At 43.3% G+C, this 27,410-nt stretch overlaps 1 protein-coding gene across 1 annotated transcript; it reads right to left on the bottom strand.

The window, feature by feature from the left end:
• Window positions 1-1,536: 1,536 nt before the first annotated feature.
• Window positions 1,537-25,076, bottom strand: LOC115197657 (FYVE, RhoGEF and PH domain-containing protein 6). Its single transcript, XM_029759394.1, has 20 exons — window positions 24,799-25,076; window positions 21,689-23,978; window positions 19,947-20,085; window positions 19,171-19,269; window positions 17,706-17,857; window positions 16,499-16,655; window positions 16,236-16,323; window positions 12,776-12,826; window positions 12,503-12,561; window positions 12,321-12,392; window positions 12,056-12,124; window positions 9,158-9,241; window positions 8,914-8,993; window positions 5,931-6,033; window positions 5,587-5,733; window positions 5,151-5,253; window positions 4,189-4,283; window positions 3,840-3,968; window positions 2,987-3,141; window positions 1,537-2,024 (listed from the first exon to the last, which is right to left on the bottom strand). Exons 1-20 carry the CDS (start codon window positions 24,806-24,808, stop codon window positions 1,988-1,990), a joined length of 4,119 nt encoding a protein of 1,372 aa, XP_029615254.1. The 5' UTR covers window positions 24,809-25,076; the 3' UTR covers window positions 1,537-1,987.
• Window positions 25,077-27,410: the final 2,334 nt, after the last annotated feature.

The raw sequence follows: 27,410 nt of genomic DNA, 5'->3' as shown, positions 1-27,410 counted from the left end.
TAATAACTAGGATCGAGTGCTCTAGTGCCTAATAAAGGAATATTGAGAGGTAAACTGTTGGGATTTGATTTATTCATTCCACAGAACAAGTGCAAAGGCCCATGTGTTCATGAGTAAATTCCCCCCACCCCCCACCCCACACAAATGCATTAATGTTTTTCTGGTGCCGTAAACAAACAGACATGTTTGTACTACTAAATGCAGTGTCTGAGATAAAGCTGTAGTGGTGTGAATTATGCTTCATGTTGTGTTTCCCCCTGATGACATAACTGCAATGGCATGATGAAAAGAGGTCTTATGTATCAACAACATTCCATAGAACAAGTCCTGTGATAAAACCACACATTTATTTGACTGTTCTGCATAATGCATTAAAATAAGATATTCAAATCAACCTTAAAACGGCAAATACTAAAAATGCAGATGTCACCAGTAATGATACAATGACATGTCTGTAACAAAACTCTACAGCTCTTATGTACAAGCCTCCAGGGCTGACGGCATTTGAATTGGTAAAATAAGGCCAAATATGGTCTTCAACCATGTATAGTGACTTTAGCACCTGGGTTGTTCAACGAAATAAGTGCCTTTTGCGTCTCTGACATTTTAAATAGAAATTGTGCCCAAATATTGCATTTTAAAAAGCCTGTTATATTAATTTGGGCTCCCGAGTGGCACAGCGGTCTAAGGCACTGCATCTCAGTGGTAGAGGCGTCACGACAGACCCTGGTTCGATTCCAAGCTGTATCACAACCAGAAGTGATTGGGAGTCCCATAGGGCGGCACACAATTGGCCCAGCATCATCCTGGTTAGGGTTTGGCCGGGGTAGGCCGTCATTGTGAATAAGAATTTGTTCTTAACTGACTTGCTTAGTTAAATTAAAATAAAAAATTGAAGTGCCCTTTAATATATAGCACATGGATAATTTAATAAAACATATTTTTCATATAAATAAAGACTTGCTAAAGTGCCAAAATGCAGAAATTTGACATTCCTCCGTGGACCATCTATGACCATCTATGAAGATTTTAACACACTTTAATCCCAACATTTATCCAAGATTTCACCATCATTGTAAAGCTCTAGTTATTTTGTTACTTTGACAAAGTCATTTCTGAAAATGTATTTATTTAATGTGATTAGTGATTAATTTACGTCTGTCCCTCATTTTGTCAACCCTGTTATGTGAGCTGAACTCTCATTTTAATATGGTGAAACTATTCCTTAAAAAGAAAAATGTTCTGTAAAATAAATACCTAATATTCAACCATAGTGTATAGGCAGGTAAGCTGGTTCTACTCATTTTGGCCATTTTCTGGGGTTTTTAAGTGGAAAAGTGAGTGGGTCGATCATAACATGTCAACCCTGTTACACATAGATGGACAGGCTAGAAATGTTTTAACAATAAAATAAAACAAAAATCTGAAGTTTGCTTTCAATTGCTCATCCTTGTGACACACAACAAACTTCCATTCCTCCTGTCACAAGGGGATTTATGGCTATTTAAAGATGAAATCATTAACCCTGTTACTTTATTTGGCACTTGTACTTTTTATTCAACCTCTTGAGATGGAAAATGTATTTTTTTTTAATGAAGTTGAACATGTGCTCTTCATGATAAAATGTTCAAATGAGGTGAAATCAAAACGTTTTGTTTCACCCACGTTACACTGCTCAAAAAGGCACCTAACTGATGGAACGACCCACCTGTGTTCTATGTGCCATAATCCCACCCAAAAATCTGCTTCATATCAACAATAAAAATGTGTATTTCATTTTTGCTTAGAAATCCTTCATTGGGGATATAGGTATGCTTGCATCAGCAATTAATGCCTCCACTGTGCTCTTATTGGTTTTCAGTAGATACATATTAATTGTATTACAATACAATTACAAAATTCACATCATCATACAGTGACACGGCCACACCTTCATAACGTCACTGCTTAGGTACAGTTCATTGACTGCAGGCACAGAGAATGATGGTTAGAGCACCATGGCTTCCTTGAACGCATCTATCCATCTGTCAAAGAAAAATAACACAGTTAGTAGGCTATCACGTATGTGTATCACAGTTGAGAGTATGGTATCAGCACGCTTCAGTTCTTAAAAGACCTTCGCTTGAAAAACAAGGGGGGGAAAAGCGCAATAGTACTGTTGGTCCATTTTGAGATGTCGTAGTCAGTTACATTTCCTCAAAATAATCAGAATTAATCGAAAATAACTCAATAAATCTGTCATTAATTGACATTTTTGCGCAATTTTACATTAACTAAAATGTTTGGTGCAGTATTTTTCTATTTAAAAATATGCAGGAAAACTACTCGTCTCTTGTTCAATGACAAATACATTATTGAAGAATCCCTACTGTTGACCAATCACCGACAAAGGTGCGTAGACTTCAGCTCCATACTTTGGTTTGCCTCCAGAAAAAAAATTGTGTGCCCGAACTGCCAAAAAAACACCTCACCGAAGTCCAAAACGAACAAAAACGTCACAAAATTTCATCATAATATATGCACAAACTCTAGCGAACTCTTTCGGCTGGGAAGCATGTGTACGTCTTTAAGCTGGAACAAATATGTATCCTATAGAGAAGCTGCAATATTATGTTCAGGTAAACTCTCCCCTGTAACTGTTCCCCAGGTCATTGCTGTAAATGAGAATGTGTTCTCAGTCAACTTACCTGGTAAAATAAGGGGTAAATAAATAACTCTTAGAGGTAAAGTGAAGTACTACGGCTTATAGCTCATCTCCCCAGCCCTTAAATCAATAACCTTGATGCATCCCCCCTTCCCTCTTCAAAAGGGACCACAATGGAAATAAGCTTTTAAGTTTTGTGTTATCCTTGATGATTTTCTTCAATTGTATTTGGAGGCGTCACCGGCTGGAGCGCCCTTATGTATGTATTTGTTTTTTAAATGTTCTAATATACTCAATGAATCAACATCATATGATTGACATTCAAATCCTTCTGTACTCTACCTTTGGGCAGTTTGGCTGTCGTCTGCCTTGAAAATGTAATGCAGCGTGTTTTTGTGATAGAGCTTGAACTGTTTCTGAACTGCAGGTCCTGCCCCCTCTTCCTCCTCTTTCAACATGAAGCCCAGCAATGGCTGGCTCTCTAACGCTGCCACGTCCTATGACAGACAGGAGAGAGAGAGAGAGACAGGAGAGAGAGAGACAGAGACAGGAGAGAGAGAGACAGAGACAGGAGAGAGAGAGACAGAGACAGGAGAGAGAGACAGAGACAGGAGAGAGAGAGAGAGAGACAGGAGAGAGAGAGAGAGAGACAGGAGAGAGAGAGAGAGACAGGAGAGAGAGAGAGACAGGAGAGAGAGAGAGAGAGAGAGAGAGAGAGAGAGAGAGAGAGAGAGAGAGAGAGAGAGAGAGAGAGAGAGAGAGAGAGCGAGACAGCAGAGAGAGAGAGACAGACAGGAGAGAGACAGAGACAGAGACAGGAGAGAGAGAGACAGGAGAGAGAGACAGGAGAGAGAGACAGGAGAGAGAGAGACAGAGACAGGAGAGAGAGAGAGAGAGAGAGACAGAGAGAGAGACAGAGAGAGAGACAGAGAGAGAGACAGAGACAGGAGAGACAGGAGAGAGAGAGACAGGAGAGAGAGAGATGTTGGATTTTGGTGAATTAAACTCAAACACCGTTATCTTTTTCATATTCAAAAAATAAAAAAATAAAACCTATAGCAGAACAGAAATAATGTCTCAAAATATAGAATAGCAGAGGCATGAGTGTTATGTGAGTAACAGGTGTAGAAAACATTGAGAAGGTCACAACATCTTGATCAGATGTATTTACAATACAGTCTACGGCAGCACCTACCTCACTGGCAGCGTACGTATACAGGACTTTGTTCTTGATGACGAACCAAAGCCTCTTCCCCTGCTTCTTATTGCCCTTTGACCTCTGCAGGTAACCACTCATAGACGAGTTGTCTGTGTTTGCTGACACCTGAAAACAGCAAAGATCATTGGATAACGTCACTGACTAATCATCAGTAACATATCAGTCGTGTTCAAATGGGCAGCGAATGGATGTAAATATTCTGAACCGGGAGGATATCTGAATCTGAAATGCTAATTTTCCATTATGAAACGTTTTACTATGGTGTCACTGTCCCCTAATGAATACGAACGACTCTGATTGAACTTTAGAGCGGTAGACTCGTCACCTCCTTGAGGGCAGCAGGGATCTTCTTCGTTTTCCTGGTGAAAGCAAAGGAGGATTTTCCACCAGGGGAGAGCGTTGCAGACAGGGCCTTTTCACCTGGAAAAAGGGGAACGGACAAAAGAAACGTCCATAATCACTGGACCCAAAATGTATAGTGTTCTTCTTTATTCATCTAATAAAGTAAACTAATCAATCAATGAACCACTGTTTGGAAGCAAGATCTATTGTAATCTGTACTGATGTCCGTCTAATGATTTACTGAACATGTACTCCCCCAGATAAATCACTGTCATGTTAAAATGATGTGTGTGTGGGGGGGGGGGGGTCCCTTTTCTGATTAAAACGACACATAGGATCTTTTTCTATCAAGAAATGTTATTACATATTAAATGCCAATCCATAATTTATTGACATCACGTCATTGTTGGAGATACCTTAGCAGGTACTTGTGGTAATCTGTAAAAAAAAATGGCTTCTGAATCTGCTGTTCTGTTTATCACCTGCAGGTTTTGTGTCCAGATACATTGGTAATGCAGCAAATGACACGTTTATTGTCATAGTATACTGTGGTGTAGCCCTGACAATTAACATATGATCATGGTGAGCCAAAGAGAACAAAGAAGCAAATCACTCTGTCAGACTGGCCAGTGGTAGCCTTCATCTCGTATGGCGTGAACACAAAAAGATAGAGGCTAGGGCAGTGGGCCCTCTACTGTGAAACCAGTGTGTTACATGGAGACAGGTCTTACGCCTCTGCTGGCTATGATCACACACTATGGCCAGCTGGTTCTTTAACACACACACACACACACATCTTACTTCTCTGCTGTAGTACAATAAAGCACTGATCACACACTATGGCCAGCTGGTTCTTTAACACACACACACACACACACACACACACACACACACACACACACACACACACACACACACACACACACACACACACACACATCTTACTTCTCTGCTGTAGTACAATAAAGCACTGATCACACACTCTGGCCAGCTGGTTCTTCAGATACTCCAGACAGTGTTTGTTGGAGGAGCAGGACTGGCACACCACCTATAGATGGTATACAAACATGAATTACTAGACCACGGCATTGTTGAATACTCGTTTCTGATTGGCTTGAAGGGCATTCTACAGTGTGCGATATTTGCAATGAGATTATATCTACTGCATACACAGAAACATAAACCAAAAGGTTGGAAGGTTCAAACATAAACCAAATGGTACAGCCTTTCTTAATGATTGTGCGTGAAATTCTTAAACCCACTGAGGCATACTGTATGTTCTGTGGTCCCAATGGAAGATGCCCCCTCATCCATAGCCATACAGTATAATAATGTTTTAATTAAAATGTTCTTAATGCTCTATTTAAATTGTACCCCTCACCTTTCCACAGGCTCGGCAGTGGTGTCGTCTCCAGGTGAGGGTGAACTCACAGGTACAGACCATACACATGGTGGCCCTTGGATCTGGGATCCAGATAGGGGCCTTAGAACCCAGGGGGGCCCCACTGCCGCTGTCCTCAGACCCAGTCTGCACATAGAATAGAATAGTATAGGACAGAATAGACTTTATTGTCCAATTTGTGAGGAACATAAATCTGTCTTCTCCCCATCTCAACCCCTCTGCAATACCCTGCAGCTATAATGCACTATGACGCAGTTATAATGCATCGTAACGCTTGTCATGTATGATCCCCTTATAATGTGCTATAATTATGTCATCACTACCTGCTCCAGAGTCTTACTGGAGATGAAGGAAATCTTCTTCCTGGTGTAGTCATTGATCGCTGTGGAGATGGCCTCCAACCAATCATCTCTCTCAACCGCAGAACTACAGTAGAAGAAGACAGGACGTGTCAGACTACTGCTGAACTAGACATGAAATGATTGTTTAATGCAAGGTTAAATAGATGGGTAACACTTTACTAGGCCAGCAGGTTTAATGTATTATTATGCAGTTACAATTATTTAAAATAATTGTTGTAAGTAGGGCTGTGGTGGTCACGAAATTTCGTCAGCCAGTGATTGTCAAGCAAATAACTGTCGGTCTCACGGTAATTTATCCTTAATTAACATAAACACATTTAGCAACTCCTGGCTTCCACACATATGTAGTCTGTGGGCTATATTAGTTCATTTAGCAGACAAGATTTGCTTATAATTTCAAATATTATTTTATAGTATGAAGAATACAACTGAACAAAGCTGAATAAAATAGAAAGGATATATTCTCCAAAAGATTTGAGGTAGTGAGCACATGCTGCTATTCTGTGTTGAGTGGTTAACAAAGAAATCGGTATTCCTATATGCTTCATTTAGAGTTACTAATGTAACTTTAGTTGTTCTACAAACGTTGGGCTGTATGTTTAGATTTTTTAATACATTGTAAGGCTGCATGATGAGACTAATGATGTTTTGAAAAAAAGTAGCTTGAAAGGGATGAGCTCTGCTTTGTTTTTAGCGCAGGCTGCACACACTTCATCAGTCTCTCATTCACAATTTGACAAGTACTTAATAATGCCTCGAATTTCAACACGGCATCCCCTTTGTTGCGGTAACGCACCATAAACAAATCAATGCTTTTTGCGGCCCGGAGTGCTGCGTCGTGCCCTTCTCCCTGTGTGTGCTGCGTCGTGCCCTTCTCCCTGTGTGTGCTGCGTCGTGCCCTTCTCCCTGTGTGTGCTGCGTCGTGCCCTTCTCCCTGTGTGTGCTGCGTCGTGCCCTTCTCCCTGTGTGTGCTGCGTCGTGCCCTTCTCCCTGTGTGTGCTGCGTCGTGCCCTTCTCCCTGTGTGTGCTGCGTCGTGCACTTCTCCCTGTGTGTGCTGCGCAATCTGAAGCGTCTCTCACTCTCACCGCTCTCCGTCACGTGATCGGGTCTTTCTTATAGGCTACAAATTAAGAAGTCCTTATCCAATTCCGAGTTGCATATTGAAGATATTTTTTCGTCAGCACAACAAGATGAGTAGGCCTAACGAACAGCAAAAGCACTAGCCTATGTCAATCTACTATCCCCCACAGGACAAAAATTGACCTGTTCTATTCAGTGCGAGAAATAAATATTCCAAACATAGTCTGGGACAGTTGTGGGATGCGATAGATCCCAAATGAATGCAACCCTGTTTTACGCAATGTGTCTGACGCAACAGATCAGAACGTTTAGAATAACATGTTGATAAACTATTAGGTTATTTCTTCACATTATAAGCGCAGCAATGCGCACATGGCAGTAGGCTATACATTTAGCGGGGAAAACACCATTATCAAAAGTGACCGCAAATGCAATTATGCATTTAATGCTTTTATTATTAAAGGTGCATTTTTATGGTGAAAATTAACTTCCCTAAACTTGAATCTCACCCGCTGCTTATAAATGCCAGTTAAGCTCTACACCCCCTGTAAAGCCAATTAATGTGCTTAATTTTAAGAAGTTATTTGGCCACTTTAGTTGTGATACAAACCTTATTGAAATAGGCCTATAGGCTAGGCTACCTGAGGTGTGATACAAACCTTATTGAAATAGGCCTATGGGCTAGGCTACATGAGATGTGATACAAACCTTATTGAAATAGGCCTATAGGCTAGGCTACATGAGGTGTGATACAAACCTTATTGAAATAGGCCTATGGGATAGGCTACCTGAGGTGTGCGACTATGTTTCGAAGGCATTGTTTCTTATCACGGCCATCATTCACAGCTGATAATATATCATTCACCAGTGATAGGGTAATATTGTCACCCATCAGACTATTCTTGATTTAATCTTGTCTTAGAATATACAAAATAATATATGCGTGACATTTGTTTTGAATTAGAATGGACCATTATCATGCACCTGTATTGAAACAGGGTCAGCAGGGAAAAATACATGTCATCTATGCACTTAAATAGCGAATGGAGGACGCTTTTCCCCATGATTCATTTTCATGCCAGCCAGGTAGGCTATACTCCTGTTGAAAAAATAAGCAATGTGCTTAATATTAGGAAAGTTGAGAAATAAATCTAGTAGACCTAGCCTATAGAAAGCTGATAGGATCATCCTCTTTTTATTAGAGGCCATCACTCTGTTTTTCCCCGCAGTTGCATAGCCTATAGAAATGTTGCGCAACATTAGCTCATGGGCTCTCATGAAGTGTTTGATTAGATTTTCGAAACATTTGCATTGATGTCATCGTGATTAGGAGGACAATAGAGTGCTGAGTATCAGCCAGTTAGCAAGTTTGGTAGGCTACTAATGACCAGCAGCAGCAACAGAGCTTAGAGACTAAAGGGCCCTAGTCATAAGAATGTATGAACCCTGTTATAATGTCTTATAATAATCTCATACCGATCCTGACTAAATGCCAACCATGTTTAATAATCCCTTTTTATAAGAGATTATATAGCTTCATACATGCTTATAATCAGTATTATAACCTGGATGATCGAGCCCTGAATGACAGCCGTGGTATATCAGACCCTATACCACGGGTATGACAAAACATTTATTTTTACTGCTCTAATTACGTTGGTAACCAGTTTCTAATAGCAATAAGGCACCTCAGGGGTTTGTGGTATCTGGCCAATATACCACTGCTAAGGGCTGTATCCAGGCACTCCGCATTGCATTGTGCGTTAGAACAGCCCTTAGCCGTGGTATAAACCACACTCCCTCGGGCCTTATTGCTTAAATATGAAGCATTGCAACTTGCTCTGTATTGTGACCGGTTCTCACCTGCCAGAGAGTATGAAGGAGCGTTCCACACTCTCAATGGTCAGCTCATTCTGAAAGGCCTCTTGGCTGGGCTTGCTGACCTGCAATTACATTCATTTTTAACATAACTATTACAAGCTCTCTTACCAGAGAAATAACATCGTTTTGTTGTGGAACATTAAAACTATAAACTCATCTGAAATAGATTTATACTGCTTCATGTGGCTCTGGGGTGCAATTTCAGACCCAGTTAATGAGCTCTCACCTTCATCCCAGTCAGAGACAGCATGTTGTTGAGTTTGAACTGGCCAGATTGAACAGGTGTGGTGTACAGCAATGTGTCGTTGAACTGGTAAAAAAATAAAATAATAATTATATTCACTGGAATTACTCATCGAGACACCAACACTCGAGAGTAAGTTTGAAGTTTTATTAGTCGTCTGTTCAGGATAAACATGGTATACGGCATCCACCAAAATGCTGACTTGCAGGTTCCATCTCAACAATGCAACAACAATAAGAACTTATAAAACATAAGAATATGAATGTAAATTAAATGGCTCAGTAGAATATATACATTTCTGCATAATTATAATACAGGAAAGCACAGTTTGTAGTCCAATATTTACATGTCCTTTGGGGAAGGGGGGATTGGGGGGGGGGGCTAGTGTTTAAATTGTGCAGTATTTAGCAATAATAATAATAATAATAATAATAATAATAATAAGAGTTTGGAAGCAGCAGTTGTGATGTGTGTGTAACATGAATTTCACTGAGTGTAAATAGACACACTCTATGGCATACAGTGCCTTCGGAAAGTATTCAGACCCCTTTCACATTTTTTTACAGCCTTATTTTCTTCATCAATACATTTTTGCTAATTTATTAAAATGAAAAAACTGAAATATCACATGTACATAAGTATTCAGACCCTTTTACTCTGTACTTTGTTGAAGCACCATTGGTAGCGATTACAGCCTCGAGTCTTCTTGGGTATGACGCTACAAGCTTGGCACACCTGTATTTGGGGAGATTCTCCCATTCTTCTCGGCAGATCCTCTCAAGCTCTGTCAGGTTGGATGGGGAGTGTTGCTGCGCAGCTATTTTCAGGTCTCCCCAGAGATGTTCTTTCGGGTTCAAGTCCGGGCTCTGGCTGGGCCACTCAAGGACATTCAGAGACTTGTCCTGAAGCCACTCCTGCGTTTTCTTGGTTGTGTGCTTAGGGTCGTTGTCCTGTTGGAAGGTGAACCGTCGCCCCAGTCTGAGGTCCTGAGCACTCTGGAGCAGGCTTTCATCAAGGATCTCTCTGTACTTTGCTCCTTTCAGTTTTGCCTCAATCCCGACTAGTCTCTCAGTCCCTGCCGCTGAAAAACATCCCCACAGCATGATGCTGCCACCACCATGCTTCACCTTAGGGATGGTGCCAGGTTTCCTCCAGACGTGACGCTTGGCATTCAGGCCAAAGAGTTCAACCTTGGTTTCATCAGACCAGAGAATCTTTAGGTGCCTTTTGGCAAACTCCAAGTGGGCTGTCATGTGCCTTTTACTGGCCACTCTAGCATAAAGGCCTGATTGGTGGAGTGCTGCAGAGATGGCTGTCCTTCTGGAAGGTTCTCCCATCTCCACAGAGGAACTCTAGAGCTCTGTCAGAGTGACCATCGGGCTCTTGGTCACTCACCTCCCTGACCAAGGCCCTTCTCCCCCGATTGCTCAGTTTGGCCGGTCAGCCAGCTCTAGGAAGTGTCTTGGTGGTTCCAAACTTCTTCCATTTAAGAATGATGGAGGCCACTGTGTTCTTGGGGATCTTCAATGCTGCAGACATTCTTTGGTACCCTTCCCCAGATCTGTGCCTCGACACAATCCTGTCTCTGAGCTCTACGAACAATTCCTTTGACCTCATGGCTTGGTTTTTGCTCTGACATGCACTGTCAACTGTGGGACCTTATATAGACAGGTGTGTGCCTTTCCAAATCATGTCCAATCAATTGAATGTACCACAGGTGGACTCCAATCAAGTTGTAGACTCATCTCAAGGATGATCAATGGAAACAGGATGCACCTGAGCTCAATTTCGAGTCTCATAGCAAAGGGTCTGAATACTTATATACATTTGCAAATATAAATTCACACACATTTCTAAAAACCTGTTTTCGCTTTGTCATTATGGGGTATTGTGTGTAGATTGCTGAAAAACAACAACAATTTAATCCATTTTAGAATAAGGCTGTAATGTAACAAAATGTGGAAAAAGTCAAGGGGTCTGAATACTTTCCAAAGGCACTGTAGACTGACCAGGTGAATCCAGGTGAAAGCTATGATCCCTTATTGATGTCACTTGCAAAACCAACTTCAAATCAGTGCAGATGGGGAGGAAACGAGTTAAATAACAATTTTTAAGCCTTGAGACATGGATTGTGTATGTGCCATTCAAAGGGGGAATGGGCAAGTGAAGTGCCTTTGAATGGGGTACAGTATGGTAGTAGATGCCAGGCGCACCGGTTTGAGATAAGAACTGCAAAACTGCTGGCTTTTTCACACAACAGTTTCCTGTGTATATCTACCACCCAAAGGACATCCAGCCAACTTGACACCACTGTGGGAAGCATTGGAGTCTACATGGGCCAGCATCCCTGTGGAACTCTTTCGACACCTTGTAAAGTCCATGCCCCGAAGAATTGAGGCTGTTCTGAGGGCAAAAGGGGAGGTGTTCCTAATGTTTGGTATACTCAGTGTGTGTGGTGTAGTGTAGTGTGTATATGTGTGTGTATGTTAGTGAGTGCATGTGTGCTAAGGTGTGGAGAGTCAAGAGCAGGTGGTCAGTGCAGTTCAAGTGTTCAGTAGTCTGATGGCTTGTAGATAGAAACTGTCTCTGAGCCTGTTGGTATCAGGCCTATGGCCGCAGGAAAATGGGGTGGAGGTGCAAAGAGAATCTTTTCTTCCCACACTGCTGATGACTATTTTAGTCTGCTCATACAGGAGTCGTTTTGTGGGGGGGGGGAATGTTTTCAAGCACCCGTACTTCCCTATGATCAGATCACATGCTCCGATACATGTGGTGGGAGAAAGGAAGGAGACACAGCTGGGTAGTGTTCAGTAGGGACGAATCAGAGGGCACTATCTGAACGTATCAAATTAAGAAAGGCTCATTTTGTTTCCTACTCACCAGGAAGAACATCCTGGGCTGCATGACCTTCCTGGAGAGCTTCATCAGAACACCCTCTTTCAGTAACACCTGGAACACACCAGACACCAGTGATTTAACTCTTTCAGTAACACCTGGAACACACCAGACACCAGTGATTTAAAACTCTTTCAGTAACACACCACACATCAGACACCAGTGGCATAACTCTTTAGAAGCTAATCCATAATCAATGAAGAACCCAAATTCATATCAGTGAGCCAGGGAGGTCCCTGCTGATACCCACCCTCCCAGGCAGGACAATCTCATGGTGTCCGTTCAGACGGCACTGAACCTGAATCAGCTTCTGGAAGTTATCCTGAGAGAAAAGAGGACCAAAAAAAAAAAAAAAGTGAATATTCCACCACAGCTATAGTCATAAAGGCAGTGGATTCAAAAGACGAGTAAAACAATGTTCTTCTATCTCACCCCCTGTTTCATGATGTCATTGGCATGGTTGGCCACCTCCTTCACGATGCCCAGAGCAGCTGTGGGTGGATACGGAGATACAGGGATTAGGCTACTATTATAACACATTTAATACCCCAGACTTCCTGGTTCACTTCCGTCTATTACAGCTACTACGTTTGTCGTGCTCTCTACAATAAACGTTGAGACCCTGTGCTGTTGAGGGGAATAAGTCTTAAGAGTGATTTTATGCAGAGGACATCCTTGACTATGATACCAAGTGTTTTGCTTTACCTTGTGTGTCTTTGTAATCCGCCGAGTCTAGAGACAGGTTCTTCAGGTAGTCTGAAATGACACACCATTTTAGAGAACATAAAAATATACTCTATCCAATGATACTACACTAGGAACGGCCAATTGGCAGTTCAATAGGTCAATACAGGTGCCTTTGTTACTACACAGGACAAGTGCCTTGAATTGTATAGGAAATTCCTTTAATGTAATTGGACTGTGAAAATCCTGATATACAACAACCAAAAAGGTGCTTGTGAAATGGAATTATACAAGAGTGGTGTGGTGAAAGAAATGTTTTCACATTAGTCTCGTGCGATGCTAAGCCCTCTGACATGTTAAAGCTCGTTATGTCAGCAAATCAGATTTGGACCACACTTCAAAATCTGAGTATGAGTGGCTTTGAGGAGAAGCTGGAAAATTCTCGACATGTTTTGAACGTCTTTGACCAGTAGATGGCGATGTGACACCATTTAGCTTACTTCACAAATCAGCATAGTTCCCTCAAAGAATTTGTATTTATTAAGGATCCCAGCAGCTACTCTTCCTGGGGTCCAGCACCATTAAGGCAGTTATATACAATTTAAAATATTACATGACATTTGATTTCATAACACTTTTCACAACATATTAAGTGTGTTTCCTCAGGCCACTACTCTACTACCACATATCTACAACACAAAATCAATATGTACGTGTGTGTGTCTTATCATGTGTGTGCGTGTCTGTGCGTGTGTATGCGTGTCTGTGTGTGTGTGTGCGTGTCTGTGCGTGTGTATGCGTGTCTGTGCGTGTCTGCGCGTGTCTGCGTGTGTATGCGTGTTTGTGCGTGTCTGTGCGTGTGTGTGCGTGTGTATGCGTGTCTGTGCGTGTGTGTGCGTGTGTGCGTGTCTGTGCGTGTCTGTGCGTGTCTGTGCGTGTCTGTGCGTGTCTGTGCGTGTCTGTGCGTGTCTGTGCGTGTGTATGCGTGTGTATGCGTGTCTGTGCATGTGTATGCGTGTCTGTGCCTGTGTATGCGTGTCTGTGCGTGTGTATGCGTGTCTGTGCGTGTCTGTGCGTGTGTGTGCGTGTCTGCGTGTGCGTGTCTGTGCGTGTGTATGCGTGTCTGTGCGTGTGTGTGCGTGTCTGTGCGTGTCTGTGCGTGTGTATGTGCGTGTGTGTGTGTGTCTCTTCACAGTCCCCGTTGTTCCATAACGTGTATTTGTATCTGTTTTTTACATCTGATTCTACTGCTGCATCAGTTACCTGATGTGGAACAGAGTTCCATGTAGTCATGGTTCTACGTAGTACTGTGCACCTGCCATAGTCTGTTCTGGACTTGGGGACTGTGAAGAGACCTCTGGTTGCATGTCTTGTGGGGTATGCATAAGTGTCCAAGCTGTATGCAAGTAGTTTAAAAACAGACATTTCTGTGCATTCAGCATGTCAACACTTCTTACAAAAACAAGTAGTGATGAAGTCAATCTCTCCTCCACTTCGAGCCAGGAGAGATTTACATTCATATTATTAATGTACATTGAAGGGCCAGCCTTGCTGCCTTGTTCTGAGCCAATTATAAATGTTCCTAAGTCCCTCTATGTGGCGACTGGACAGTAGTCCAGGTGCGACAAAACTAGGGCCTGTAGGACCTGCCTTGTTGATAGTGCTGTTAAGAAGGTAGAAACTAGGGCCTGTAGGACCTGCCTTGTTGATAGTGCTGTTAAGAAGGTAGAAACTAGGGCCTGTAGGACCTGCCTTGTTGATAGTGCTGTTAAGAAGGTAGAAACTAGGGCCTGTAGGACCTGCCTTGTTGATAGAGTTGTTAAGAAGGTAGAAACTAGGGCCTGTAGGACCTGCCTTGTTGATAGAGTTGTTAAGAAGGTAGAAACTAGGGCCTGTAGGACCTGCCTTGTTGATAGAGTTGTTAAGAAGGTAGAAACTAGGGCCTGTAGGACCTGCCTTGTTGATAGTGCTGTTAAGAAGGTAGAAACTAGGGCCTGTAGGACCTGCCTTGTTGATAGTGCTGTTAAGAAGGTAGAAACTAGGGCCTGTAGGACCTGCCTTGTTGATAGAGTTGTTAAGAAGGTAGAAACTAGGGCCTGTAGGACCTGCCTTGTTGATAGAGTTGTTAAGAAGGTAGAAACTAGGGCCTGTAGGACCTGCCTTGTTGATAGAGTTGTTAAGAAGGTAGAAACTAGGGCCTGTAGGACCTGCCTTGTTGATAGTGTTGTTAAGAAGGCAAGGCAGTGCTTCATTATGGACAGACTTCTCCCCATCTTAGCTACTGTTGTATCAATATGTTTTGAACATGACAGTTTACAATCCAGGATTACTCCAAGCAGTTTAGTCACCTCAACTTGCTCAATTTCTGAGGTTTAGGGTTTAGTGAATGATTTGTCCCAAATACAATGCTTTTTAGTTTTAGAAATATTTAGGACTAACTTATATCTAGCCACCCATTCTGAAACTAAATGCAGCTCTTTGTTAAGTGTTGCAGTCATTTCAGTCGCTGTAGTAGCTGACGTGTATAGTGTTGAATCATCCGCATACATAGACACACTGGCTTTACCCAAAGCTAGAGGCATGTAATTATTAAAGATTGATAAAAGGTAACGGGTTTAGACAGCTGCCCTGGGGAATTCCTGATTCTACCTGGATTAATGTTGGAGAGGCTTCCATTAAAGAACACCCTCTGTGTTCTGTTAGACAGGTAACTCTTTATACACAATATAGCAGGCGGTGTAAAGCCATAACACATACGTTTTTCCACCAGCAGACTACGATCGATAACGTCAAAGGCCGTACTGGGGTCTAACAAAACGTCTCCCACAATCTTTTTATCATCAATTTCTCTGAGCCAATCATATGTCATTTGTGTAAGTGCTGTGCTTGTTGAATGTCCTTTCCTATAAGCGTGCTGAAAGTCTGTTGTCAATTTGTTTACTGTAAAATAGCGTTGTATCTGGTCAAACACAATTTTTCCCAGAAGTTTACTAAGGGTTGATAACAGGCCGATTGGTTGGCTATTTGAGCCAGTAAAGAGGACTTTACTATTCTTAGGTAGCGGAATGACTTTAGCTTCCCTCCAGGCCTGAGGGCACACGCTCTCTAGTGGGCTTAAATTGAAGATATGGCAAATAGGTGTGGCAATATAGTCCGCTATGATACTCAGTAAGTTGTCAGACCCAGGTGGCTTGTCATTGTTGATAAACAACAATTTTTTCACCTCTTCCACACTCAAAATTATAATGATTGTCTTTCATGATTTGGTCAGTTATACTTAGATGTGTAGTGGCTGCATTTGTTGCTGGCATGTCATGCCTGAATTTGCTCGTCTTACCGATGAAAAGGTGGGAGTTGTTTACGGTAATTATATGCAATGATTTAGCAATCTTGTTACATCTCTCTGTGCACATTTTAATAGTCTAATCCTGATATTGTCCAGGACTGTGTCCAGGATCACGGCCCATAATAACCAGTTTACCTGTGAGCAGCATCTGATATTGAGGGATCCTCTGAACAGGCTTCAGCAGGTAATGCCTCAGAGCCAGGCTGGCACAGCGAGGACCAGCCTGAGAAACAGAAAAACATTATTTACAACACACACTAGCAGACACACACACACGCACAGACAGAAAGTCACACACACACACACACACACACACACACACAAACACAAACACAAACAACTCCTTCAACGTCAAGAAACAACACACCAAAACAGGTTGACCCAGTGAGACGGTTTACCTCAAATTCCCGCACCACTGCAGCGAAGGCTGGATTCTTCCTGCTATGCTCGTCTAGTAGGGCCACATTCTTGTCAAACTCTCTGATGTAAGTGGAATACATCTTCAGATAAGGCCCTTTCTTCACAAAGATGTCCGCTAGTCGACCATGTTCGTCCCTGATCAATGAAACAAAGGCTCAGACATTGAGAGAGAGAGAGAGAGAGATGGAGTCTCTGATTTATCACAGTTAGAGCTATCACAGTATTGGTGAAAGATGCAACATTTAGCCAGTCAAGCTTAGATTTACCGCGTGATTAGATTTTGATGTGTGGTTTACCTCAGGACTGAAAGATAGTGATTTATGTAGGTGTAATTCCTTCGTCGTGATTAATTAAAGGGATGTTGATGGAGATCAGTTAGTGGTGGCTCTGGTCATAGAGATTGATTCATTCTATTAAATTTGAATTACACCCTTTTCACACTACTGAGTCAATTCAAGACGAGCTGTACTGAGGTGACCTGGTTATGCATCCGCTACAGATACTGGGACCTTGCTGGAAAGGACAATACGAAAACATAATGTCCGTTCCAGCACAGATCGGTTCAGGTTGGCACGGTACTTTGAAAATTCTATTGTTCTAAACTAGTACTGTACCACTGGGCGACCCTGTCCTCCAGCTGTCTGAGCAGGTCCTGGATCAGAATAGCCTCCTCTATAATAGACATCTAAACTAGTACTGTACCACTGGGCGACCCTGTCCTCCAGCTCTCTGAGCAGGTCCTGGATCAGAATAGCCTCCTCTATAATAGACATCTAAACTAGTACTGACCACTGGATCCTCCAGCTCTCTGAGCAGGTCCTGGATCAGAATAGCCTCCTCTATAATAGACATCTAAACTAGTACGGACCACTGGATCCTCCAGCTCTCTGAGCAGGTCCTGGATCAGAATAGCCTCCTCTATAATAGACATCTAAACTAGTACGGACCACTGGATCCTCCAGCTCTCTGAGCAGGTCCTGGATCAGAATAGCCTCCTCTATAATAGACATCTAAACTAGTACGGACCACTGGATCCTCCAGCTGTCTGAGCAGGTCCTGGATCAGAATAGCCTCCTCTATAATAGACATCTAAACTAGTACGGACCACTGGATCCTCCAGCTCTCTGAGCAGGTCCTGGATCAGAATAGCCTCCTCTATAATAGACATCTAAACTAGTACTGTACCACTGGGCGACCCTGTCCTCCAGCTCTCTGAGCAGGTCCTGGTTCAGTTCGTAGAGCTGGGGCAGATAGTACAGGATCTGGTTCAGAATAGCCTCCTCTATAATGGGCTTCCCACTCGGACGAGAAGCTTTCGCCACCGCGTCACGGAAGTCCTGTAGGGGGATGGACGGGTCAGAGGGAAAGACAGACAGGCAACACACCACAGACACACAGACACAGACAGAATGAGTCTGTATATCGTGACTATTCTTTTTAGAGAACACAGAAAAGTGTTCGGCTCCAACCACACCAAACATTCTACATTTTGAACATTTCAGTGCACGTTTAGATCTGAAAGACGAGTCATCCTCGACCTTTGACCTCTATACCAAGCAGTCTTCCATTAAAGCCCTGTTACCAGGAACCCCCCCCCCCCCCCCACCCACACACCCCCCCCAGTCCTTAAAGAGTAGAGGGGAGCAGGAGGGGAGGGGAGGGGAGGATGAGGCACAGCTAGGGCAGCAGTGAAACTGCTTACTACAGATTACAACACATTCCGCACCAGATTGGCTGTAAGGGGCCCAGGCCCTGTAGCAGGGAGCTCCTGTAGTTTACATCTGCTGCTCACAGTCATAATACACTGCTCAGCTTAGATGGGGGGGGTCAAGGTTCAAGTAGAGGGGGGTAGGTGAACTGCACAGGACACCCCAATAACAAATCACGGCTCCACTATATGAATATCAATATGCCCCATCACCCCCCCAACCAATACATGTTCTATTACACTGGACACAAGTGTTGCTGATTTGGTTAAAAAGGGCTGATTGCTGAATCAAACCCATGCCTACAGCATAACTTCCTGTCCCTCCCCCACCGTGTGGTTTCAGAGATAGTGACTCAGTCAGTCATGGTTCATCTGTGGCACAGCCTACAGCATAAGTCTCTCGTATCCTGTGCAGACCTACCACCTCTTAGTCCTTGGAATGTACTGTATGTGTAAACAAAGAGAAAAAATAAACTAGTCTTGTGCAACTAATTCGAAAAATCCCTAGCTGAACCTTGACGTCAGCCATTTTACTATTACAATTTGTTCAGATTTTGGTCTAACCAGAAAATGACTCCAGCTCAGACCAGCTGAGCATGTTCTCTATCTCTCTCTCTATCTCTCTTTGACCACTGTTGATCACACCACCTCTGAGAGGCCTGGAGAAACCAACAGGATGCAAGCCGTGCAGCTGAGAGGAGTGAGGTGTAGTGTACCAGACCCAGAAAGGCCCAGTGTGTTCCTCATGGAGGGGTGTGGTTCAGTGGTTAACATAATCAAACACACATGGAGCAGTCTGGAGAACATACGGGACAGTATACAGTACAGAAAAACACAAACCCACAGGACTGGAGACTAAGATGGCTTCATACAACAACAACAAAAAACAGTGTTGATAGGCTGTCAAATATGTAGAGAGGTGATAAGTGCCAGAATACTCACGATATGGAGAAGCTTCAGGACGTTGACAAATACATTCTCGGAGCTCATGATCTCTCTGGCGATGTGGACTATCTTGTTCCGCTTGGCACCACTGCCAGCCTGGCACGGACACAGGTACAAACACGTCAAGTAAATCACTACATTTCACCAAGGTTTTTGGTTCAATACTCTCAGGGATCAGATCTTAGAAATGCATGTGTCACTGTTACCGTAAGTCCCTTTACAAACATAGAAACGTCTGCTAAGTGGCACATTCACAGTGTCTCACTTCCCTCTCCTCAGGCTTCTCAGCATCTCACCTCCCTCTCCTCAGTGTCTCACCTCCCTCTCCTCAGGCTTCTCAGTGTCTCACCTCCCTCTCCTCAGTGTCTCACCTCCCTCTCCTCAGGCTTCTCAGCATCTCACCTCCCTCTCCTCAGTGTCTCACCTCCCTCTCCTCAGGCTTCTCAGCATCTCACCTCCCTCTCCTCAGTGTCTCACCTCCCTCTCCTCAGGCTTCTCAGCATCTCACCTCCCTCTCCTCAGTGTCTCACCTCCCTCTCCTCAGGCTTCTCAGTGTCTCACCTCCCTCTCCTCAGGCTTCTCAGCATCTCACCTCCCTCTCCTCAGTGTCTCACCTCCCTCTCCTCAGGCTTCTCAGTGTCTCACCTCCCTCTCCTCAGTGTCTCACCTCCCTCTCCTCAGTGTCTCACCTCCCTCTCCTCAGTGTCTCACCTCCCTCTCCTCAGGCTTCTCAGTGTCTCACCTCCCTCTCCTCAGGCTTCTCAGTGTCTCACCTCCCTCTCCTCAGGCTTCTCAGTGTCTCCTTTGCTAGAGGAGGAACTCTCATCATCCTCTTCATTCGAACTCTGAACCATGACATCCTCATCCGACTGACCTTCATCTAGCAGGCCAACATCCTCCTCTATAGAACTCCTGTTGGAACAAGAGATGATCAGTAGGAAGAGACACACACACTTGCAGAAACATCCTGAAACTCACCGTCTCACACCTATGGGAATGAAGGGGTGGGAAAACAGAGTGTAACCTTAAAGTGTAGAAATGTGGTAAGAGGGAGAGAAGGGAACTGGGGAAGTGAGGTTAGTAACAAAGTGAGATTAGTAAAACGCCTGATTAAGCATATCGTTTATCATGGGGGGGGGGGGTCTTTTTAACTGAAGAAGCATCATCATCATCATCATCATCATGTCCTGCAGCGGCCACACAGGACACACATTAAATAGAGACCGACCAGGGAAAACACATTTTACTAGTCAATCCTTCACACACAACTCACCATAAAAGAGCAAGACAAAAAGCAATGCCTTGGGTCAGTTGAGGGGTTTGGCTAGATGCCACCTCTGCTGCCAACCCAAACATAACAAAGGACTTTGTTCCAAACCAGTCACTCCTCCCTACTCCTAGCTGCTTGAACTTGAGGAAATGAAAGGTTTGGATAGGTGTAAGCCACAGGTCAACCCAAACATTAGAGAGCCCTGGTTCCAAACCGGTAACTCTACCCTAATCCTAACCCCTAGCAAAAGGCTAGGCAGAACTCTTGATAGGGGCCGGTAGGATTTGGTTAGAACTGGGCCACAGCAAAAACCTGATGTAGTCTCCTTCTCTGTGCATACTGAGGCAATATACCCTGTTTACAGTAGAGATGCTTCTATGGCTGTTTGGTAGAAGTGAGCAGCACTGACTTAAACACTGAGCCATTGGTTCAAGGCACAGAACACAGTAAACATTTTTCAAACGCCAACTGATTTTTAGTCAGACCATTTTTAGTGCCTGTCATTGAGGTACCGATAACATGATACCATACCTTTAATAAAATCTGCACAGAATAGACCTAGGTGGTAAAATGGTCACAACAAACCTCTAAAAGAGTGAGACAGTGATGCAAGACTATAGTCTCTAAGTAACTGCCACAAAAATGTAAATGTACGGAAATGTTGCTTATGTTTCTGAGGGAAGGGTCATCAAACAACATCCCTCATTACACTAAACTCACTGCAGCTGGATATTTTGGTGAATCTCTGAAAGATGTGTCACTCCCGAACATGCTTTAGTGCCAATCTAGTGCCAGCTCACCAGACTGACGTTTCCATTAACACTACATACTGAGCATACTTCCCCTTAGACTATCATGACTCAGAATCACTCCTACAAAGCCCTGCTTTTCAGGTGATATTTTTCACCTGAAGACTTTGATTTATTGAGTATACTATACGAGTCGCCCCCCCCTCCTCTTTTGTATTGAACTACTTTTCATAAGACATACAAGAATGTATATAGCCTGTCTTTTTACTGTTGTTTTATTTCTTTACTTACCTATTGTTCACCTAACACCTTTTTTGCACTATTGGTTAGAGCCTGTAAGTAAGCATTTCACTTTAAGGTCTACACCTGTTCTATTCAGCGCACGTGACAAATAAACTTTGATTTGATTTGAATAACCACCAACCTATGAAAGGTGTGCTGCTGAGACAGAACATGGTACCAGTCTTCCTCCCCAGACAATAAGAAGAATGAATACCTCTCAGTGCTGCTGTGCTGGTTCAGTTGTTGTTCACTGTGTCTCTTCAGGGGATGGTATGGCTCCTGTTCCTCGTAGATATTGGCATCATCATACAGGTGGTTGTGGCACTCCGACTGGTCCGGTGGTGTACCCACTCCCAGCTCACTCCCCCGTAATCCTAGTCCAACAGGCTGGTTAAAATACTCAGGTATCGCTTCGTAATAGGGTACATTTTCATACTCCACAGCCTGCTCCGCTCCGGGGTAGTGGATCTCATCTCCGTCCACGCTCTGCTCCGCCCCAACCCTGATCACCCCCAGCTGGGGACAGGAGAACTTGTGGGCGTCCCCCACCCGAATGCCCACAAGTTCCTGGAAACAGACGCCACTGTCTTGGAATACATCATCCTCATATTGTTCTGCCTCAGCTGCAGTGCTGTCTAGAGACTGGCCTCCCTTGGCTAGCAGCTTGGGCAGCATCTTGACAGAGAGTTTCAGATCGAGAAGCCTCCGGAAAGAGTTCCGTTTCTGTCCCTCAGAGGGGGTCAGGTCGGCAGAGGAGAAGGACTTGGCCTTCTGTTTCCCCAGGCTGGAGCAAAAGGGCTTGGATGGTGACAGCGTTCCATCTGTTGGCAAGCTGCCCTTTGTCTGTGTGTTGTCTGTGCTCCTCTTACGGGATACAGGAGACACCAGCGTCTGAAAGATGCTGTTCCTTTTTGGTTTATCCTCTCCTGGGGTTGCAGGGAGCTTTCTCATAGCTTTCGTGGCCTTGGTGAGGGCACCTCCATCATCGTCACTATCCGAAGTCTTTCGTTCCTCCACTTCTCTCTCTTCTGACAGTTCATTCTTCAGTACCCATGCTGCTGGGGAGCTGCGTCTCTGCGGTTTCTTGGGGAAGCTGGCCATCTTGTTTTGAGCACTCGCGTTTTCTTTGTAACTCCCAGTGGTTGTTAAGGTGAGGGGAAAGTGGCAGTTGGAGCTGAGCTCCAGCTGGTTGGAAAGACTGGTTGAGAGAGGATGACAACTAATCTCATCATGGATCTCCTCCTCTTCATTCCTCCCTTCCTCCTCCTCTTCCTTGTCCACTGAACACTCCAGTTCATAGACACCGTCATCCACCCATCTCAGCTCTTCCTCCTCTACATCCTGAGGGAGGTGTAGACAGGAAGAGGAGGGGAGGAGGTGCAGAGAGGAGGTGGCAGAGGAGGTCGGTGCTCCTCTCTCAGGTTCAGAAAGAAAGGCTTCCTTTCTGGGAGGGGGAGCAGGAACAGGTGGCGGGCCGGGTGTCCTGGAGGATGGGAGACCCTCCCAGCTATCATTTGTACTGGCAGGACTTTCTGCGATGTTGTGTGCCCGAGAAGCAGGTGTGTTGACAGACAGAGATGGGCTGCTCTTCCTCTCCAGTGACACCTTTTTGACAGTCGTTTCCCTCCCTTGCCTCCCCTCCTCTGGGACTTCCTGTCCAACCAGAGCAGACTTCCTGGGTTTCCGTGGTACGGGGACAGGGAGGGGCTTCCTAGGGGCAGCTGGGTTCTGATTTGATGTGCCAGTGTCTCTGCCAATCCCTGTGGAGTTGGATGGGTCTTCCTGTTCTCCATGACCAATGGCATTAGAGGAGGAGGTGGTGACGACGTTACCGTTGGCTTCATTGCTATGCGTTCTCTGAGGAAGAGGGCGCTTTATGTCAGGGCGTGATGATGGCGTCACAATGTCTGAGTTGAAGTTCTGTTTCGGGTTTAAGAGGTGGTTATTGGTGGACAGCAACACAACCTGTACGCAAATGTCTGGTAGAGTGTTGTTGTTGACCCCTTTGTTCTCTCCAGATCGAGATCTGAGAACAGGTTTTATTCTAGATTCCTCCGTTTTGCAATTGTTATGCAATGTTTTCAAGTCTTTCTGAATTGTGTTAATCACTGTATCCGTTCTGATACTGTTCCCAACACACAGACAGTCCTTCTGGCTACACAGACAGATAGGAATAATATAATCCCAATCAGGTATTGTATTCCTGGACTTCAGAAGACCTATACTTGTAGACATCTCTGATGGTCTCTGAGAGTAAGTCTGAGGGTGATGGACAGTCTTTGAGGAAAGATGTTTAGACTCCATAGCGGAGGGGAGGCATGGTTTGGGTAGGCATGGTTTGGGTAGGCATGGTGGTTTAGGGGCCAGAGCTGGTTTAACCGTCTTTGGTGTACAGAGGGAAGCCTGAGAGAGGCCATCTCGTTTGGGGGTCGAGGAGGGGGAGGGCCCTGGCCTCTGTGGCTGGGCAGTCTTTGGTTTGGGGGCAACCGGTGGTTTCTGCATGCCTGGAGAGAGCGAGAGAGGGAGAGGGAGAGAGAGAGAGAGAGAGAGAGAGAGAATGAAACAGGTGTTAGAAATAGACAGAAAGTGGCACCATCCTCAAGACATCAAGCACTCATAAATGAAAGTAAAGAGGTAAAATTCTCAAGATTATTCAAGTATAAGAAAATACTGAAACTGTAAAATAATAAAAGTTAATGGGTTTTGTGTCCTGTTGATCACATAGGCCCTTCACCACTCAGAGGGGTTGAAATACCAGGCATATCACATGACTGTTGTTTTCCCCCACACACACACCTCAACAGTACAGTAATCATATTAATGGGCCAGCCAACAAAGCAGCGGTGGGGATTACTAGGAGGGGGAGTATGGAGCTGGTGCTGGGTCGCGCGACTGCTGAGTGGTCACGTAGACAGAGTAGGATGTATCCCAATTCTCTACCAGTCTGCCCTAAATGTGCACTTGCTCACTTTTCTTCATGGATTTAAAAGAAACGGACTGATGTAAGAAATATGGTGGAAATTCCCTCTAGTCTAGATCCATTCTTAGGTCAACTGGACCAATCCAATGCTCCAGGCACGACGACAATAAACACTAGCCTAGTGTATTGGAGCCACCAAACAGCTTCAATTATTACTTCATACCAAATAAAATAGATTTTAATCCCAAATTTAGCATTGTTTAAATAACAATATTAAACGAATATGTATAAGTTTGTGTAATGTCTATTCCCTACACAGGTAAATGAAGCTTGCTTTACAAATTGCGACAAACCCAAACGACCTCGATTGACACTTCTCATCAACTTTGTGCCAGTCAACAAACCTGCGCTCATGACAATGAATCCTGCCGCACAATCACTCCTCCGGCTTCTCAAAATCTTTCAGCTCAACCCAGGGAAACCGCTGGCTTTCTTCATTCTTCCTTGAGACCCATTGTCAACACTCAAGTGTGGCGTCAAAACTTTGTAATTAATCTTGCGATCTGCCCTTTAATTAAAGATTAAGTAAAATGTCTACATTTGATCTTGAACTGGCAACAGTCACGATGTAGTGATCCACCGCGATGTGATCAACTGTGATGAGTTTATTGCTGGTCGTTCACACAATGTCCACTAGGGGTCTCTCAAAGCACCAATCAGCACTTGAAACAATAATTAACGTTGTCCCGCCCATGTTGTGATTGGGCTGAAGAAATGAAACTACTCACAAATTCATTGACAACTGTGGATGCGAGGACTGACCATCCATGATATCACAGTTACAGTCTTAACCGTGTTCTGAGGCGATATATTGTTTGGTTACATTTACTTTCTTTACAAACGTTGGAGTAAAAACAGCTTATATTTGGGGTTCTGATGGGGTAGGACAGTTGAACTAAGATCATGAGGCATTTTTCGAAGTTATATTCGTCAAGAATCCATGGGTACATATCCTTCATTTATAAGTCCAAAAATGTATGTAGCAGGCAAACCTGTGCTGAAAATAGTCATTTTTGGTCGTTTATTGAATATACCAACTTTTCCAAATAGTGGAGGTAGTCAAATCTCGTTTATATATATATCTATATATATATATATATATATATATATATATATATATAGAGAGAGAGAGAGAGAGAGAGAGAGAGAGAGAGAGAGAGAGAGAGAGAGAGAGAGAGAGAGAGAGAGAGATTCACCTAAAAGGAAACTATTTGTCATTATTATTCAAATACAGGTCTCAGAAAAAGAACCTAAAACTACAACAGTTAGTTGAATTAGTCTAAATATATGATCATTACCAGAAGGTTTGGAGGGCTCTCAGATATTCATCTTTATATAGACTATAACCTACAATTACAGCACCGTCAGAAAGTATTCACACCCCTTGACTTCTTCCACACGTTGTTGTGTTACAGCCTGAATTTAAAATGGACTACATTGACATTTTGTGTCACTGGCCTACACACAATACCCCATAATGTCAAAGTGGAATTATTATTTTTAGAAATGTTTACCAATTCATTAAAAATGAAAAGCTGAAATGTCTTGAGTCAATAAGTATTCAACAATTTTGTCAAGTCTAAATAAGTTCAGGAGTAAAAATGTACTTAATATAGTTACATAATAAGTTGCATGGACTCACTCTGTGTTCAATAATAGTGTTTAACAATTTCAAACACAGATTCAACCACAAACACAACAGAGATTTTCCAATGCCTCACAAAGAAGGACACCTATTGTAGACCAGGATTTTTTTTTTAAGCATACATTGAATATCCCTTTGAGCGTAGAAAGTGATTAATTACACTTTGGATGGTGTATCAATACACCCCAGTCACTACAAAGATACAGGCGTCCTTCCTAACTCAGATGCCGGAGAGTAAGAAAACTGCTCAGGGATTTCACCATGAAGCCAATGGTTATTTTAAAACAGTTACAGAGTTTAATGGCTGTGATAGGAGAAAACTGAGGATGGATCAACAACATTGTAGTTACTCCACAATAATAACCTAAATGACAGTGATAAGAAGGAAGTCAGTACAGGAACAAAACATTTCAAAACATGTATCCTGTTTGCGACATGGCACTAAGGTAAAACTGCAAAAAATTGGCAAAGGAATTAACTTTATGTCCTGAATACAAAGCCTTATGTTTGTGGCAAATCTAACACATCACTGAGTACCACTCTTCATATTGTCAAGCATGGTGGTGGCTGCATCATGTTATGGGTATGCTTGTCATCGGCAAGGACTAGGGAGGTAAGCACAGGCAAAATCCTAGAGGAACACCTGGTTCAGTCTGCTTTCCAACAGACACCGGGAGACAAATTCACCTTTCAGCAGGACAATAAACTTAAACACAAGGTATACACTGGAGTTGCTTACCAAGAAGACAGTGAATGTTCCTGAGTGGCCTAGTTACAGTTTTGACTTCAATCAGCTTGAAAATGTATGGCAAGACATGAAAATGGCTGTCTATCAAAGGTCAACAACCAACTTTAATGAAAAAAATTATAATGTGCAAATATTGTACAATCCAGGTGTGGAAAGCTCTTTTTACCCAGAAAGATTCACAGCTGTAATCGCTGCCAAATGTGATTCTAACATGCATTGACTCAGGGGTGTGAATACTTGTGTAAATTAGATATTGTTGTATTTCATTTTCAATAAATTTGCTAATATTTCTAAAAACATGTTTTCACTTTGTCATTATGGTGTATCGTGTGTAAATGGGTGAGCAACATTTAAAAAAATATTTAATCCACTTTGAATTCAGGCTGTAAAATAACAAAATGTTGAATAAGTTACATTTAGCAGCAAATTTTGCATAGGACTTTGTAAATTGCATAATAATGGTATTATTACAATGCGTAATAACAATAATACAATGAACAGTCACTATTCCTCTTGTGTACAGTCGTTGTAAAAACTCTCAACTCATTGCTATGCAATTCAAG

Source organism: Salmo trutta, chromosome 7, assembly GCF_901001165.1.
Source record: "Salmo trutta chromosome 7, fSalTru1.1, whole genome shotgun sequence".
NCBI classification, from domain to species: domain Eukaryota; kingdom Metazoa; phylum Chordata; class Actinopteri; order Salmoniformes; family Salmonidae; genus Salmo; species Salmo trutta.
Note: the sequence above shows the minus strand (reverse complement) of the source record. Positions and strands in the feature narration are given on the sequence as shown.

Bases quoted from the DNA above. Each gene is read 5' to 3' on its own strand.
- LOC115197657 (XM_029759394.1), bottom strand. The intron at 5,734-5,930 runs GTAGTGATGACA...TTCTATGTGCAG, and splicing joins CCAGTAAGACTCTGGAGCAG to ACTGGGTCTGAGGACAGCGG. The intron at 3,969-4,188 runs GTGACGAGTCTA...TGCTGTTTTCAG, and splicing joins TCCCTGCTGCCCTCAAGGAG to GTGTCAGCAAACACAGACAA.